The 14545-nt window shown below is 34.0% G+C and overlaps 1 protein-coding gene across 2 annotated transcripts in view; it reads right to left on the reverse strand.

The window, feature by feature from the left end:
• Nucleotides 1–14545, reverse strand: part of VPS13A (vacuolar protein sorting 13 homolog A) — a 107856-nt gene that overhangs the window by 71733 nt on the left and 21578 nt on the right. For both annotated transcript variants that reach the window (XM_056513431.1, XM_056513432.1), the window contains exons 16-23: nucleotides 14404–14498; nucleotides 13459–13601; nucleotides 12024–12225; nucleotides 11827–11941; nucleotides 8935–9071; nucleotides 5119–5251; nucleotides 4192–4309; nucleotides 287–425 (exon numbers count right to left, since the gene is read on the reverse strand). In XM_056513431.1, the coding sequence (XP_056369406.1) occupies nucleotides 287–425; nucleotides 4192–4309; nucleotides 5119–5251; nucleotides 8935–9071; nucleotides 11827–11941; nucleotides 12024–12225; nucleotides 13459–13601; nucleotides 14404–14498 (1082 nt within the window). The remainder of the gene's footprint in view (nucleotides 1–286; nucleotides 426–4191; nucleotides 4310–5118; nucleotides 5252–8934; nucleotides 9072–11826; nucleotides 11942–12023; nucleotides 12226–13458; nucleotides 13602–14403; nucleotides 14499–14545) is intronic.

The following is a 14545-nucleotide window of genomic DNA, read 5'->3' on the forward strand; positions in this document are numbered from 1 at the left end:
TTATTATGAACTACAATTTAATTCCCATAGTAGTAAAACTCTGAGAAGTTCTACTTAAAATCCAAGCACTGGACAACTATTTCATTATTATTGGATAAAGTTCATAATAAACTAACTAAATAGCAAGACATTTTTCTACAGCTTTATAGAAAGAGCTAACTTTTTCAAGAGGCACTAAATCAATGCTTGTTCGTCACTCCCTTGAGCACCTTTCAAAACTGGAATGCTAATACCAAGAAGGCATTTTTCTAATAATTTTTAATGAAATCTCTTTTAAAAACCTTACCTCAGTCATTTTTGGAGGAGAGCTGGTAGCAGGGGCACTTTCTGGCTTAGGAATGCTATCAATTAGCTCCAAGATACTTGTCACCTTCTGGTCTGATATTTGGATAGAAAGTAAAGGCAACTGTCCCGACAGTTTGAACCTGTTTTTTAAAGAACCGAAGTCAAAAGTTCCATAGTTAATACAACTTAAATTTTTTTCAATCAAACTTCATGTTATTTTTCTTCTGAAAAACACAAGTCGTCCTGGTCAGAAAATTCTTCATCTAACCATAATATGTAGTATATGTACATGCATATGCATGTATATATATATGCAATCCTTCTGTTGCACACAAAAAAAGCTGCTTGATAACAAATACCCACTTAGCAGCATAATTTTATTTCCATTTGCTACACAGCCTTGTGGATCAGGACTACAAATGGTACTAATAACCACTTCTGGTTAGGTTACACACGGCATATTTTCCTAACAACCAGAAATTGCTTTCTCATGTTCATGCATTTAATTACTTTAAATAAATCACATAACTGAGCTTTTACACAAAAGAGAAGGTGGAGGTGTTTTTTGCATATGAATGTTTAGGGCTCAAAATATAAAAAAAAGAATACAAAATACTTCCTAAAACTCATATATAGTTAAGATGACTATAGCAATAGCCTAGATATCTAACAAAGTAATAAACATATAGAAATACAGGGTATAAAAGAGTAAAATAACCATTTTTAAAAATGAAGACAGTAAAACATATTTTAAGTGTATTTGAACAGAATTTGGCAAAATAATAAGCAGAATCACATCAAAGGCACTGGATTTTTAAAGACTTAAAACACAAAACACAACTTAGATCCTCAAACAAGAGAGTGCAACAGATGTAAGCAGAAAATTTGCTCAAAGAACATATTGTTGTTTTATTACAACTTCTACTTAGAACGATAAAGAGGTCTGTTCAACAGGTAACAGGCAGCACGAGGTTCTTAATGCATAGTATGTAAGGAACAAGACAAGCCTGCTTCTTTTGATGAGCTTAACTCACATCTAAGTCTTCAAAGTGACCTAAAATATAATACTGAAGAAGACGTGAGAACAAAAAGCTCCACATTTTCAATCCATCTTAGTAACTTTGATACTTACGAATCTTAAAAAACAGCTTTTGACACTTAAGGAAGCACAAAATTGTACATGTTAAACTGTGACAGTAACTAGTTTTCTTCCATTTATAAACTTCTTCGCATCTTTAAACTTACAGGATTAATTCTTAACTACTACTCTTATTCTTAATTTCAGTTCTATCAGAGGAAGATTTAGACTCTTTTTTTTTTTTTCCCCCCTTTTTGTTCTTTTATTATTATGGAGAGGGTTAATGTGGACGTGTAACTACCAGGTTTGAAGGACCTCTCTCTCTACTGTGCTTCTCAGTTGCTGGAGGAGCAATAGTAATTAAATATACAATAGCAATTCTCACTTTCATTGCACTTAAACCTCTCTACAAAAATTTGTGTATGCTGTTGAGACATTTTTGATGAACGTTTGTACAACAGACAGCCCATACAGTTAGAAGGAAGGCACTGAGCAGATACAAAGCAGACAACTGCAAATAATCTGAGCTCTCTACACTGCTCTTTAAAGAAAAGCTTTTAAGGTTTGGGAAAACTCTGTACAGAGAATCAACTACACCCCATTTGTAGAGACTGAGGCACAGAGAAGCTAAGTGCTTCAATTGACAAGGAAATCTGTGCAGAATCTTTCTTCAAGTTCAGTCTGGAATGCCACCATCAAAGCTGCAAATAGGTACATTCATTCACTTGGAATTTTTACTGTGTTTATAAGGAATGCTATTATATAGGATGCTCTTAACATTGCTATCTTAATACTTTCTTCATACACCTTCAAAAACCATATGACAGACTCTCAGACACCTTCTCCAGAACATGAAAGAACCATACAACACAACAAAACAAAACAAAACAAAAAAAAAAAACAAAAAAAAAAAAAAAAAAAAAAAAAAAAAAAAAACAAAAAAAAAAAAAAAAAAAAAAAAAAAAACCACAAAAAAACCCCACACAAAACAAAAACAAAACAAAAAAAAAACCACCACCAAAAAAAACCCCTTACACAGACTATAAAACTACAGAATCATATTAGTGCTTCCAAATGTCAAGTAATAGAAAGGAGCGCCCTATTACCAGAAATGAAAGAAATGCAGATATTCATATCCAGACTGAAAGTCCATTTTAAGGATTAGGAAATATCAGTAGGTGAAAACACAGATGAACAGAGAAAGTCCTTGGATACAGTAGTCATTAACAAAATTACCTAAATTAGTATTCTCCTCAAGGCAGCAACATAGAAATGTGCCTTTCTAAACAAAGTCAGGACAAAGCCTAGTAAATTCATTACTAATTTGAACAGAATCACAAAGAACACAAATGAGTTCAATTGTCACTGAAAGACATACAATCAAAGAATCAAAAAATAGAGACACCCAATCATCTGCTTCTCGGATGACTAAATGTAAAACGGGCCTTCCAAACCAAGAAACTAATTTGTAAAAATTTACTACATTAAACAACAACTCTCAGTTTTGCTGTTAAACTAACATCTTTCCACTCATTTTTCACAACAGAACTATGCTGTTGTATGCAGACAGTTCCAAATATTACTTTAAAAAAACTCTGGGAAAATGATACTGGACAGTATACATGACAATATTGACATGACAGAATACTTACAAAAACCGAAATATAAAGGAACATATACATTAAAAATACATTCATATATCTATATATATCTATCTATATCTATATATAGATATAGATATATATAACTGATGTGAACATAATACCATATTCAACTAAATTAAAATTTACAGTTTGGGGGATTGTTGCTGACACAAAAGCTACATTTAACCTTTATCATTTGTGCCCAATGTGATATAAAGAAAAATTACACAGAAATTTTCCAGAATCAGTTTGGACACATTAACTGCCAAAGCACACCTGGTAGCCAAGACAATTAGACAGGTAGTATTGCAATACTGCAATATGTGTACTCATTGAGTGAAGACACCCTTAATCCAGGCTATACCTTTGTAATTTTTGAGAGATGTGAATTACAAACCTACATTAAAATTATGTAATTCTGTTACATGACCATAGAAATGAAATCTCAATTTCTAACATAAAAGAGATTCCTGTGAATTGCATTAACCTTATTTGATCTTCTTCACCAAACAGAGAAAGAATAAGGAGGCAAAACATGTTTTGTGTTTTTTGATGTTTTGTAAGCATCAAAATTCAGAATCTGGCCTCCCAGGTTTCTAGAAAGTGGCAGCATTACAAAATGCAATCATTCATTGTTATTGACAGTATTCATTATTTTCTTCTGATTAGTACAATTTCCATAACTAACAAGATTTTGCTAAACAACCCTAGGTGCAAGCTCCAGGCATTAGAGCTGTTTCTAGGAGAAGTGATCCATAGCAGATAAACTAACTAGAGCAATAAGACAAGTCAAAAGAGAGGGAGTATGACATCATTACTATTCAAAATATTTTTTTGGTATTTACAGAATTGATTTTAAATTCAGATTTTTAGCTTCTTGGTATTTTCAATGAGAACTGAAATACAGCTATTAGGAAGGCTGAATTAGAAGAAGCAGTAATATCTTTAATAAAAATTTTTAAATATGTTTAACATACTAGTATAACATTCTATTGCCTTTTCAGTATCTCAAACTTGCTTTAATTTTATTTCCTATTTTTCTAGATAAATGCATTTTACTTACTAGATTTACATATATCCAACTCTAAAGTGCATAGTTATGACTAGATCTTAATTTTTTCCCCTCTTTTTCCCCCTCAAAAAAGTCGTTGACCATAAAATTTCAAAACTGGGAAAAATACATACCTAGGCATTCTTGCATCAGTAACAACCATAGCCCTGCTAAATTCTAGTTTTACATCCAAGGGCTGCAAGATACACTGAGGTGAATTTTTCAGCTTCCGAGCTTCTCGCCAGTTCTCATCTAGAAGAACAGATAAAATCTACTTGAAACGTTGAAAGATTCCTTCTCAGTGCACTTCACAGAATTCAAGTATCTGATATTACTATATATTGCTAAAAATTCAGGTGCCACGATCTCTTTTACAGTTCTATCAACATATGCACTTATACATGAGCTGAACTTCAGACACACAAGGCTAATTAATAATTTCTTCTATTCTCATCCACACAGCTATCCCATCCATGGGGTAAACTTCTAAAGACCCAATTCTTAACATGCATGGTACTGGGAGTTTAGACTCTGGATTCTCATCTAGAGCCAAAGGATTAAGAATTAAATGCTTAAATTTTCTGATTATGACTCACTCTATGTTGCTAGTATCCAAAATACTAAAGTTTCTTTTGATGCCTTATTGAAGAAAATTGATTCTGATTCTTGAAGTAGTTTGATCTCATGATTTTTTTTATCCTTAAAAAATGATCAAACCTACAACTACTTTGGATTCTGCTTTAAGTCTGGAGAAAAGCAAAGGCACTGAAGGAAAATACCACAAACAAAGTAATTACAGTCTTACATTTATTATGCAACAAATTAAATGAGATGTCTTCAACAAGAAGAATTTTATTATAAATTTGGTAAGATTGGAACTGAAGTCTTAAAGGTATGTTTTGGAAATTCGTGACATGTTCACAGTACTGAATTCAGAACACTTACGTTTGAAGAAGTACATTCCAAAAGACTCTCCACTGCTTCAGCTAAAAAGATGAGGCAAAATAACCACCACATTATATTTAGTCATGCAAAGAAAGATTACTTCCATGAATACTTACCATGTTTGCTGTACAGTAACTGCATACTGCTGAGCTGGACATCAAAACTGTCATAAGCTCTTGACATTATATCTTCAATAGAGGTTTGTCCTACCCTGATTTGTGATAAATCAGAACGACTTTTGCTTGTCATCTTATAACAGGTAAAAAAAAAAAAAAAAGACGCAAAATCATGAATCAATTTCAGAAATACTCAAAGCACGAACTCTACAAGTACTTGTTCCTAGCACAACAAAGGATTCAGTCTTCACTACAGGTCACAGTGTCTTACAACTATCACAACACAGCAAATTTCTAAAATTCCTAGCCTGCACCAAAACAAAAAACAGTACTAACACCATTTCTTCTTCAAAGAAAGAAACAAAAAGCAAATTAAAATATACTATATACTCTGCACCAAATAATTTTCTTAAATAAGTGGCTTATACTCCAAAGCATACAGTCTCACATGCTTTGTAATCACTAGAATAATCAGAATAATCAGACTTTTTATATAAAAATATTACTGCAATAAACAACTCAGACACGTGACATTTATTTCTGAACCATGCTGAATTCAGCTGTTAGAGACAAAAAGATGATTTGGACTGTTCATCATCAATGTCTTTCCTTTAATATCAGTCAATATTCCTCTGATTAAGCTTTGGGACACCCACGCTTCCTTGCTATTTCACATTTGAATATGCCCTCTCTGATGTTCATCTCTGGATTCATATTCAGTTCTGCCAAACTCAGGTAATATTCAAAAAAACTAAAAGAGGTTCAAAACCTACCATCTAAGACACAGCATTTATTTTTCAGTACTGCTGGACTCTAAGTACATTGTAACTTTTATGTTAAAAATAACTTGGAGATGCAAATTCAGAATTATTAAATTAATTACCCTATTTATCTACTGAGACACAGTTTTAATTCTACATGCCATTTTTCCTCCTGGGGCTTGATCTTTTGCAGTACGCAACTGAGGGAAAAAGACTATTTGTTTTGTGTTAGGCATAGTCATTCAACAAATGACCCACTTCTCACTTAAGCATATGTCACTGAGAATTACTAACCATATCCTGAGAGGCAACTGAATTTTCTGTTATGGTGTTTGTAACTTCTATTAAATCAGAAGAACCAATCTAGGAGTCACATTCACTACAAAAATTACTCATCCAGTTCAGGAAAAAGACCTCACAGGCACACTGAAGTCTGATTCTGAAATGTGTTCTTCTGTGTAATTCTTCCAAGAGTAATCTTGTATGTGTGGAGAAGGGAGTGGGCTATTAGATCTATGATTAGATCCAGGAGAATGTCTCAAGCACACAATCAACTATGAAGTGCCAAACCGCCTACAAACGATCAACATTCAGAAGAGATGAAGGAATTTTTTGTCACTGAAATCACTTGGATTTACAAACAGATCACATAATTTTTAGTATATACAGAGCAATCTCCTTAACTAATTCTACTTTCTGAGGCAATACAACTCACTCTTTTTAAACATGACCTATTGCATGCACCTGCACCGGGGCAGCCCCTGTTACTAAAGCATGGTATCACCATGGCTGACGTACCTGATCAGAGCTCTGGTGAGTACATGGTGCCACCCAGGTGCCAGGCTGCAGGATGTGCCCAACTCTTATGCCAACACATGACAGCAGCAGGGAGCACACCTGTGGGAGGTGTGCCCAAGTAGAATATCCCTCTGCTTAGTGACACAGCCCAGGGAGGAGGGCAGCAGGTCGAGCTGACTGACAGCTGTCTGAATGTAAGCCAGTGAGTGCCCAGGCGACCAGAAGCAATAGTGTGGCCAGCAGAACAAGGGAAGGGACTGTACTTGGCACTGGTGAGGCTGCACTTTGAATACCGTATTTTATTTGGGGGTCCTCACAGGAACAAAGACATTGGGGTGCTGAAACATGTCCAGAGAAGGGCAACAGAGCTGTGGAGGGATCTGGAGTACAAGTCCTGTGAGAAGTAACCAAGGGAGCTGGAGTTCTTTAGTCTGGAGAAAACAAGGCAGAGTGGGGCCCTTACCTTGAAGCTATGCAAAAGGAGTCTGCAGCTCTTGAGGATGTAGGTGGGGAGTTAGTCTCCTACTCCAAGAAGAAAGCAACTAAACACGCAGAAAGAGCCTCAAGTTGTACCAGGAATGGTTTAGAATGGATATTAGGAAAAATTTCTTCATTGAAAGGGTTACCACGCAGGGACATAGTTGAGTCATTGAACCTGGAGGAATTCAGAAGCCATGTAGACATGGCATTTAGAGACATAATTTAATGGTGGACTTAGCAGTACTGGGTTAACGGCTGGACTCAAGGATCCCAACAGTCTTTTCCGATCTAAGTGATTTAGTAGTTCTGTGATCAATATAGGCTGCTGACAGTGGGATTGGGAGTAGGGTCTGGGAGTGCTGGTGGATGAAAAGCTGGACAATACCTGGCAAAGTGCACTTGCAGCCCTGAAAGCCAAACATATCCTGGGCTGCATCTAAAGCAGTGTGACCAGCAAGGCAAAGGAGGGGATCCCGCCCCTCTACTCTGCTCCTCACCTGCAGTACTGCAACTTGTGCAAGAACGTCCAGAAAAGGGCCAGAAAAGTGAACAGAGGGACAGAACACATCTTCTCCAAGAAAAAGGCACAGAGAGTTGGTGTTGTTCAGCCTGAAGAAGAGAAGGCTCTGGGGATAATTTTCAGCAGCCTTTCAGTATTTAAAGTGGGCCAAAAAAAGATGGTAACAGACTTTACAAGGACCTGTTCTGACAAGTCAAGGGGTAACACTTAAAAACTAAGAGTAGATATAAACTAGATATAAGCAATTTTCTTACAATGAGAGTGGCAAGATACTGGCACAAGTTGCCCAGAGAACAGGTGCATGCCCATCCCTGGGAGCATTCAAGGTCAGGATGAACAGGTGGCTGAGGAACCAGATCTAGTCAAAGATGTCTCTGCTCATTGCAGGGAGGTTAAACTCAATGACCTTTAAAGATCTCTTCCAAGACAAATCATTCTATAATTCTAACTGAAATCACATGTTTAGAAAGTAATTATGAAAAAATTACAAAAACTAACTCTCTTTAGCAAGATTTTAAGATTTGAAACACATTTTTACTAAAAAACACAGCAATCTAAACAGATAGTACGTGGCAGAACCAATCTTACCTAGAGTACAAGTAAAAAAAAAAGTAAATTGCCTGTACACATGTAAGATCATTTATGAACTAGAACACTAGTTCATCAGTGAGTAAGAAGATTGCTAATAATGTGGATGAAGTATCTTCTATTTTATTTGAAGGTCTATTTCTTTGGCATAGTGATAAATTATAATTTTACATACTTCATGCAAGGGAAAAGACAAAAAGATAGATCATTATCTCAAACATTCCTCCAATTTTATCCAAATTATCCTAAAAATTACCATTTTTTCTCATCTTGAAGTAAATTCAGTGATTAAAGGGTATGTAATAATAATATGAAAAATAAGAATACCATTTAATCAAAAGTAAGAAAGAAGTTCACTATTTTATATTGTAAGGCAATGTAAAAAAATATTAGACATTTTCCATGTAACAGTCCAAAGGATCAACAGTAGTTTCACACTAGGAAAGGAGTATTTTCTAGCAATTCTTTTGCGTTGAATGAATCCAATGAGAAGAGTTCAGTAACTTCTGCCTTGACTAGAAAGCATTTTAAAATAAATACCTAATACATAAACTGCAAGAAGTACTTTCACTTAATCACTACCACAAAACTCCTATTAAGAAACTGTGAATCAGGTATAAGCTGATTTTTTTTTTTTTTTGTAAATTACTGCATTAGGTAAATACATACTTTAAAACTACCAAGATCCAGAAGTAGTAAATTTGATGTATGATCATAGAATCCGTTTTGTGGAACAATGATGTATGAAGCCATGAGGTTTATTTTGAGGTCAAGAACTTTCTGAGTTTCAATAATATACAACAAACCTGAAAAAATAATACAACTATTAAATATAAACAAATAAAAGTAATTAATACAGAACTTACAGAATTAAAAGAAAGTGATATAAAGAAAATCAGATCTAATTTTAAATAAACTCTATATGCTAGATAACTAAGGTACATATGTTCTTCATATTTTTTTATGATTTTTTTATTTTTTTATTTATTATAGACACTCCTTAAAGAAGTATCAAGTAGATGAAATGATGATAGCAAACAGTGCTAACCGACAAGTATAGACAACAACATGATATATGCAAACTCAAAAAAGTTTCCCACCGAGCAGAGATGAAATGAGAAGAACTGAATGTGAACTGCAGCTCTGAAATTACTGACTTAACCCACTGTATTCCATAGATTCAGAAGTTCAATTGCTCCAGAATTTCTTACTGTGAGTATCCAACTACACTGGTCAAACTGCCAGTGTTTGTTGATACTGAGATACACAAGTTTACACTAATTCTGCTGACAAAGATTTCCATCCTGAGATACCAAATATACACAAATAAATAATTTTAAAAAATGTATGTTTAAAAATCATGCAATTAGTTGGGAAAATCAGACAGTCATAAGATTTAAGAAAAAAATCTGCTTTTTTGCTTAGCTGAAGAGGAATGAATGGTATTGCTCTAAGTTAGCTGCAGTGACTGCCTTATGATGCAGCTACAACTCACGAAATATTTACCATTTACAACAAGCTGATAACCACAGAAGCAGAGATAATGAATTATGAAGATGACAACATGTCAGTCAACACATCCACTGGTAAGAAAACAATTAAAACTGTTACATGATCAAAGGTTGTCCTGCCACAGGAGAGCTAGGCTAATCAGTAAAGTACTGGATGGCAACTACATTTCAGGATTTGCAAGACAAAACTATTCAGAATAATAAAAAGAGCAAGATTTTTTCAGTTTGCACTGCCCATTGAATTTGAGTGATGTAGAAAGGTGAAGCAAATATTTTCTTGTTTCTTTTATTTGGGAAGAAAATGTAGTGGAATCCATAAATTGAACTCTGGTAAACCAAGCTTTAGTAGTGTCTTTTAGTATTAAAAATCATAACTATTCCAGTGTAGCAGGTTCCTTCAATTTTGCAGTTCACAGTTCCCCTATATTTTCCAGCTATCTTCTATTGCTTCTAAGAAAAGTTTAAAGACCTCATTCTTGAGGACCACAGGTCTGAACACATTAATTACATGTTAATTAATTATATGTTGTCATTTTCTTATTCTACCTCAGAGATTAGCATAGTCCCCTGCAATGGGATATTCTGCAGATCAAGTATTTTTTCCCTGGCAATTTTCTAAGACTCAGACAAGATTCTACAAGCAATGTACTGCATATTTTCAAACTTCCACATCAAATTTTTCATTTGTAACTGGAACAAGGTTTTAGGTTACTATGGGCAACTCAGCATTCTTGTGAGGACACAAACAGTATTGGATAAATCTCTACAGTAACGATATGCTTAAACTGTAATAAAAACAGAACATGATTTCATATTTCCAGAAAAAACTAATTATGATCCAAATCACTACATTTCATGATAATGAGCAGGGAATCAATTATTAGAGCATATTATATCTGAGCAAATTTAAAATTTCATCTCATAAATGAACAATGAACAGTTGTATCAATATACTTAATACTCAAAAATGCTCAAGAAATTCCTGAAAGACAAGCAAGCTGATACACATAATTCTGGTTAATCTGGTATTAATGCTTAATTAAGTAGTTCACTCAATGAAGAACTAATGAATAAAAATACTATTGCTGCTTGATTTCCCTCCCAAGACTAACCTGATAAAAGCAATCAATTAAATAAATATTTTGCTTGAATTTTCTTTAAATCTTTATCACCTGAGTATTCAGATTTTTTATATTTATAATTTATTATTAATAGGCTATAAAATTAAAAGAGGTTTAATAAAACATCCATTGTTTGACTTTTTCCTTTTCAAAAAAATAATTTTTATATTAAATCGCCCCTCTGCATCCACTCCCATCCACAGAGACAGGATGATGGACACATCTCTGATTTATAAAGCCTCAGACAATCTTACTGGAACAAGTTAATTCCATTTATCTCAGTGTTAGTCTTCACGGTATTCAGCATTTGCATTCATGTCTTAAAATATAAGCTCTCTAGAGATAAACAGGATGTAATGAAAATTAGTGAAATGGCTGTAAAACTGAGCATCTGGAAGGCAGATAAATATAGTTTATATAACTTGAACTGAGTCAATCCAAATCAAAATCAATATTCATCAGGAAAGTCAGAAAATCAAAAACACCTAGGCATGATGTCCTGAAAAATAAGAAATCTGAAAGGAACTCTGAAAAGGATTTAGAGGTTAAATTAGAGGACTAATATCTCAGAATCAGTATTTGAGGACTATTAAATAACTAAGGCCTTTCACATATCACATGAACAAAACAGAAGATGTAATACTCTTTTAACTCTGTATGGAGTAAAATACTGAAAAACTATCTATGGCTTGGGAGCATATTTACAAATAAGTAGAAATAGCTGAAGTTTAGAAAGATACAAACATAAAATTATTCAATACCTAGAATAAACACATCACAATGAGATTGAATAATTCAACTTATTTAGGTGGTGTGTTAGAAAGCTATGACTTGGATGCACACATCTCCATAGGGAAAGACACAGTTTTAACACTCCTATGATCTAAAATTCGACTGAGTGTGTCATCAGAAGAGCATGCAGCACTTGCCTGTTGATGTTTTTTCACGGAATTCTTCAAGTTTCATCAGAGTTGCTGATGTCAATTGCTCTAAATGTACATTTTTCGGAGGTCTGAAGAAATCCACTAAGCTATTTACTGTTATCTGTTAAAAAAAAAAACCCACATGGTAAATTTACTATAAAGTAGGATTTGACAATTTATAACTCATTCAAGTATTTACTTACTGCATCATATATTATTTCCAGTGGTTGTGATTCTACTCTAATTCTCTGATCTGCTTTCTCATCCAAAGGATTAGTCTCAAACATTAAGCTTAAAAGTGAGGTACTTTCATCCGAATAGACCGTTCGAGAAGACAGGAGACGGGGTGTACACTTTTCTTGAGACACACCTGTAACTTCAAGTGAGGTAATTTTTGTTTCAAACCTGTAAAGAAATGTAAGCAGACTGTCAGAAAAAATATCCATCTGGTTAAGTATAATTAGATGGTAAGAGGATAAAAAATTAGATGGAAGAAAACCAAAACACAAGTACAATAAATTTCTACCTCACCTTAACTTTAAATAGCTTATTCTAAGGATTTAATACATACAACCATGTCTTAACTGTTTTCCATTTCATTATCTTTTGTGCCTCTTAGCTGCCTCTGTCTAAGTACAAAAGGGTGTCCAAGCTATTTCCTGCATACACTTTTCATAAAGACAGGTGTCAGGGCAGGTAAAAGATACAAATGGGAATTCTTTAGTGTGACATTAGGAATTAGAAAACATATTTATAGTGGGAAACAGACATAAAACAGAGACAAAAGGCTTTTGGCACAGAGAAATGAAAGAAACAAAGATAAATAGCCCCATTACTCCATGAAGTACTTTTTAGTTCTTGGATTCTTTTTTTCAAGCTATCCACCTCTGTAACAGCTTTCAGTAGAAGACTTTTTATCTCCCAACACTCGTAGGAAAAATATATCACTGTAAAAAATGTGGTATTTTTTCCCTTTTTCTAAGTACAATAGCATTGTCAGGACCATTTAGATGCACAAGAGTACTAACAGAAAACACCAAAGCAAGACTAAAAAAAAATTATGCATAAAATTAATCAAGATCAACAGTATCTTCATATCATACATGGATTGTACTTATATGTCTCAAACTAGAGAGAACAAGATCTAAAACAGGAGGGTTACCTTCTCCCAGAATTTTTAAGTCATTACATTTGAAATAAAACTGAAATATTTCAGTAGATGCTTTTCACCAGTTACATCTTTCTTCTACAAATCTAAAAATGATCTGGGAACTTTTTAGTCATGTAAAGTGCTCACAAACAAGTGGTTTCCAGGTGACCTTGCTCAGGTTAAGTTTCAAAAGGAAACTTAACAGTCACTTTTCAAAGCAAATAACAAGTTAGTAACTGGATTGTTTGCACAGAACAATGACAAACTAAAAAAAAAGGAGCATATCCATATTAGCACAAAAAGCTCAGAAGATGCAGAGAATTCAATCACAGAAAGAGTATCCATGATTCATCCCTTAGCTGCAAAATGATTCCACTCCAAACTGCACAAGAAATGACACTTAAATACCACAGCACAGCCTTAAAATGCCTACTAATCATCATCATCATTTCATGAAAGACAAAACCAGTTTGATAGGGAAAGCTCACCTTATTGCTTGTGCACCTGGTCGTTGGGTAAATACTGTACTCAAGTCAGTTAATGCAAATTCTATTAGCTTAGGAGTTTGCTTGTTTTCTCTTATTGATATCGACATGCTTAGTAAGTTCACAGAGAATTTCATGGCTTCATACTAGATATGCCAGAAAAACAACACAGCAGTATAAAATACATTAATACACATCTTGATGCAGTTTATGAAGAGATGAAAGCTACAACTAAGTTTGAAACTATTGCTTTCATGTATAGCTTGTATCATACCTGGTGTAAAAGTCAACAAAGAGGCAGAGCTAAACTAAAGAGTAGAATATCCTTACAAGCACTGTGTCTTTGATATCTTTACCACGTTTCACGATAAAAACTCTTTGATGTAGAGCTAGAAAGCAGTTCATCATATCATCCTTGATATCTCACAGTAAGATAATTTATCAGATTATTTCCAAATGGTTCAAAATGTTGCTCTTTCCCATTATAATCCTTGAATTATCTTTCTTTATATAATCACTTATTCTATCTCATCTACTTTCACTCATATTTTAGATTCCAGTAACTTCCTTATCCTTTATTAAGATGATCTAGTGAATTTTCTTAAAAAGCTGTTGAATATTGTAAGACAATCTATGAATACTTCAATATTTAAAGCACAATACACTACATCTATGCTCTTATTCTTGTTACAGCAAGAAAAAGGTTTTTTTTACCATTTCAGAATGTCCAAAAGTAAGCTTTAACCACTATACTGAAACTGCATCTATGGATGCTCTATTACGCAGAAAACAGCATGCAGCAATTTCATTAAAAGTATCAGAACAGTATTCAAATACAGAGAGAGAGCTTCAAGTAATTGAAAAGTGATCTCCTATCATCTTTATAGATTTTTATTAGTAGATAAAGCCTACCAACCGTTCATTATCATACAGTCAGCTATGACTTACAGATTTTGGAAGAGTTGGATCCACAGCTGTTTCACTATATCCAATTGCTGCATAAAGTTTAGCCTTCTCTTCCTGTGTCATCAGTTCTTCAAGACCTGCCATATTTTAAGAGGTTAGTTAAACTCAGTATAGGTACATGGAA

This window comes from Oenanthe melanoleuca, chromosome Z (genome assembly GCF_029582105.1).
Source record: "Oenanthe melanoleuca isolate GR-GAL-2019-014 chromosome Z, OMel1.0, whole genome shotgun sequence".
Lineage (NCBI taxonomy): Eukaryota > Metazoa > Chordata > Aves > Passeriformes > Muscicapidae > Oenanthe > Oenanthe melanoleuca.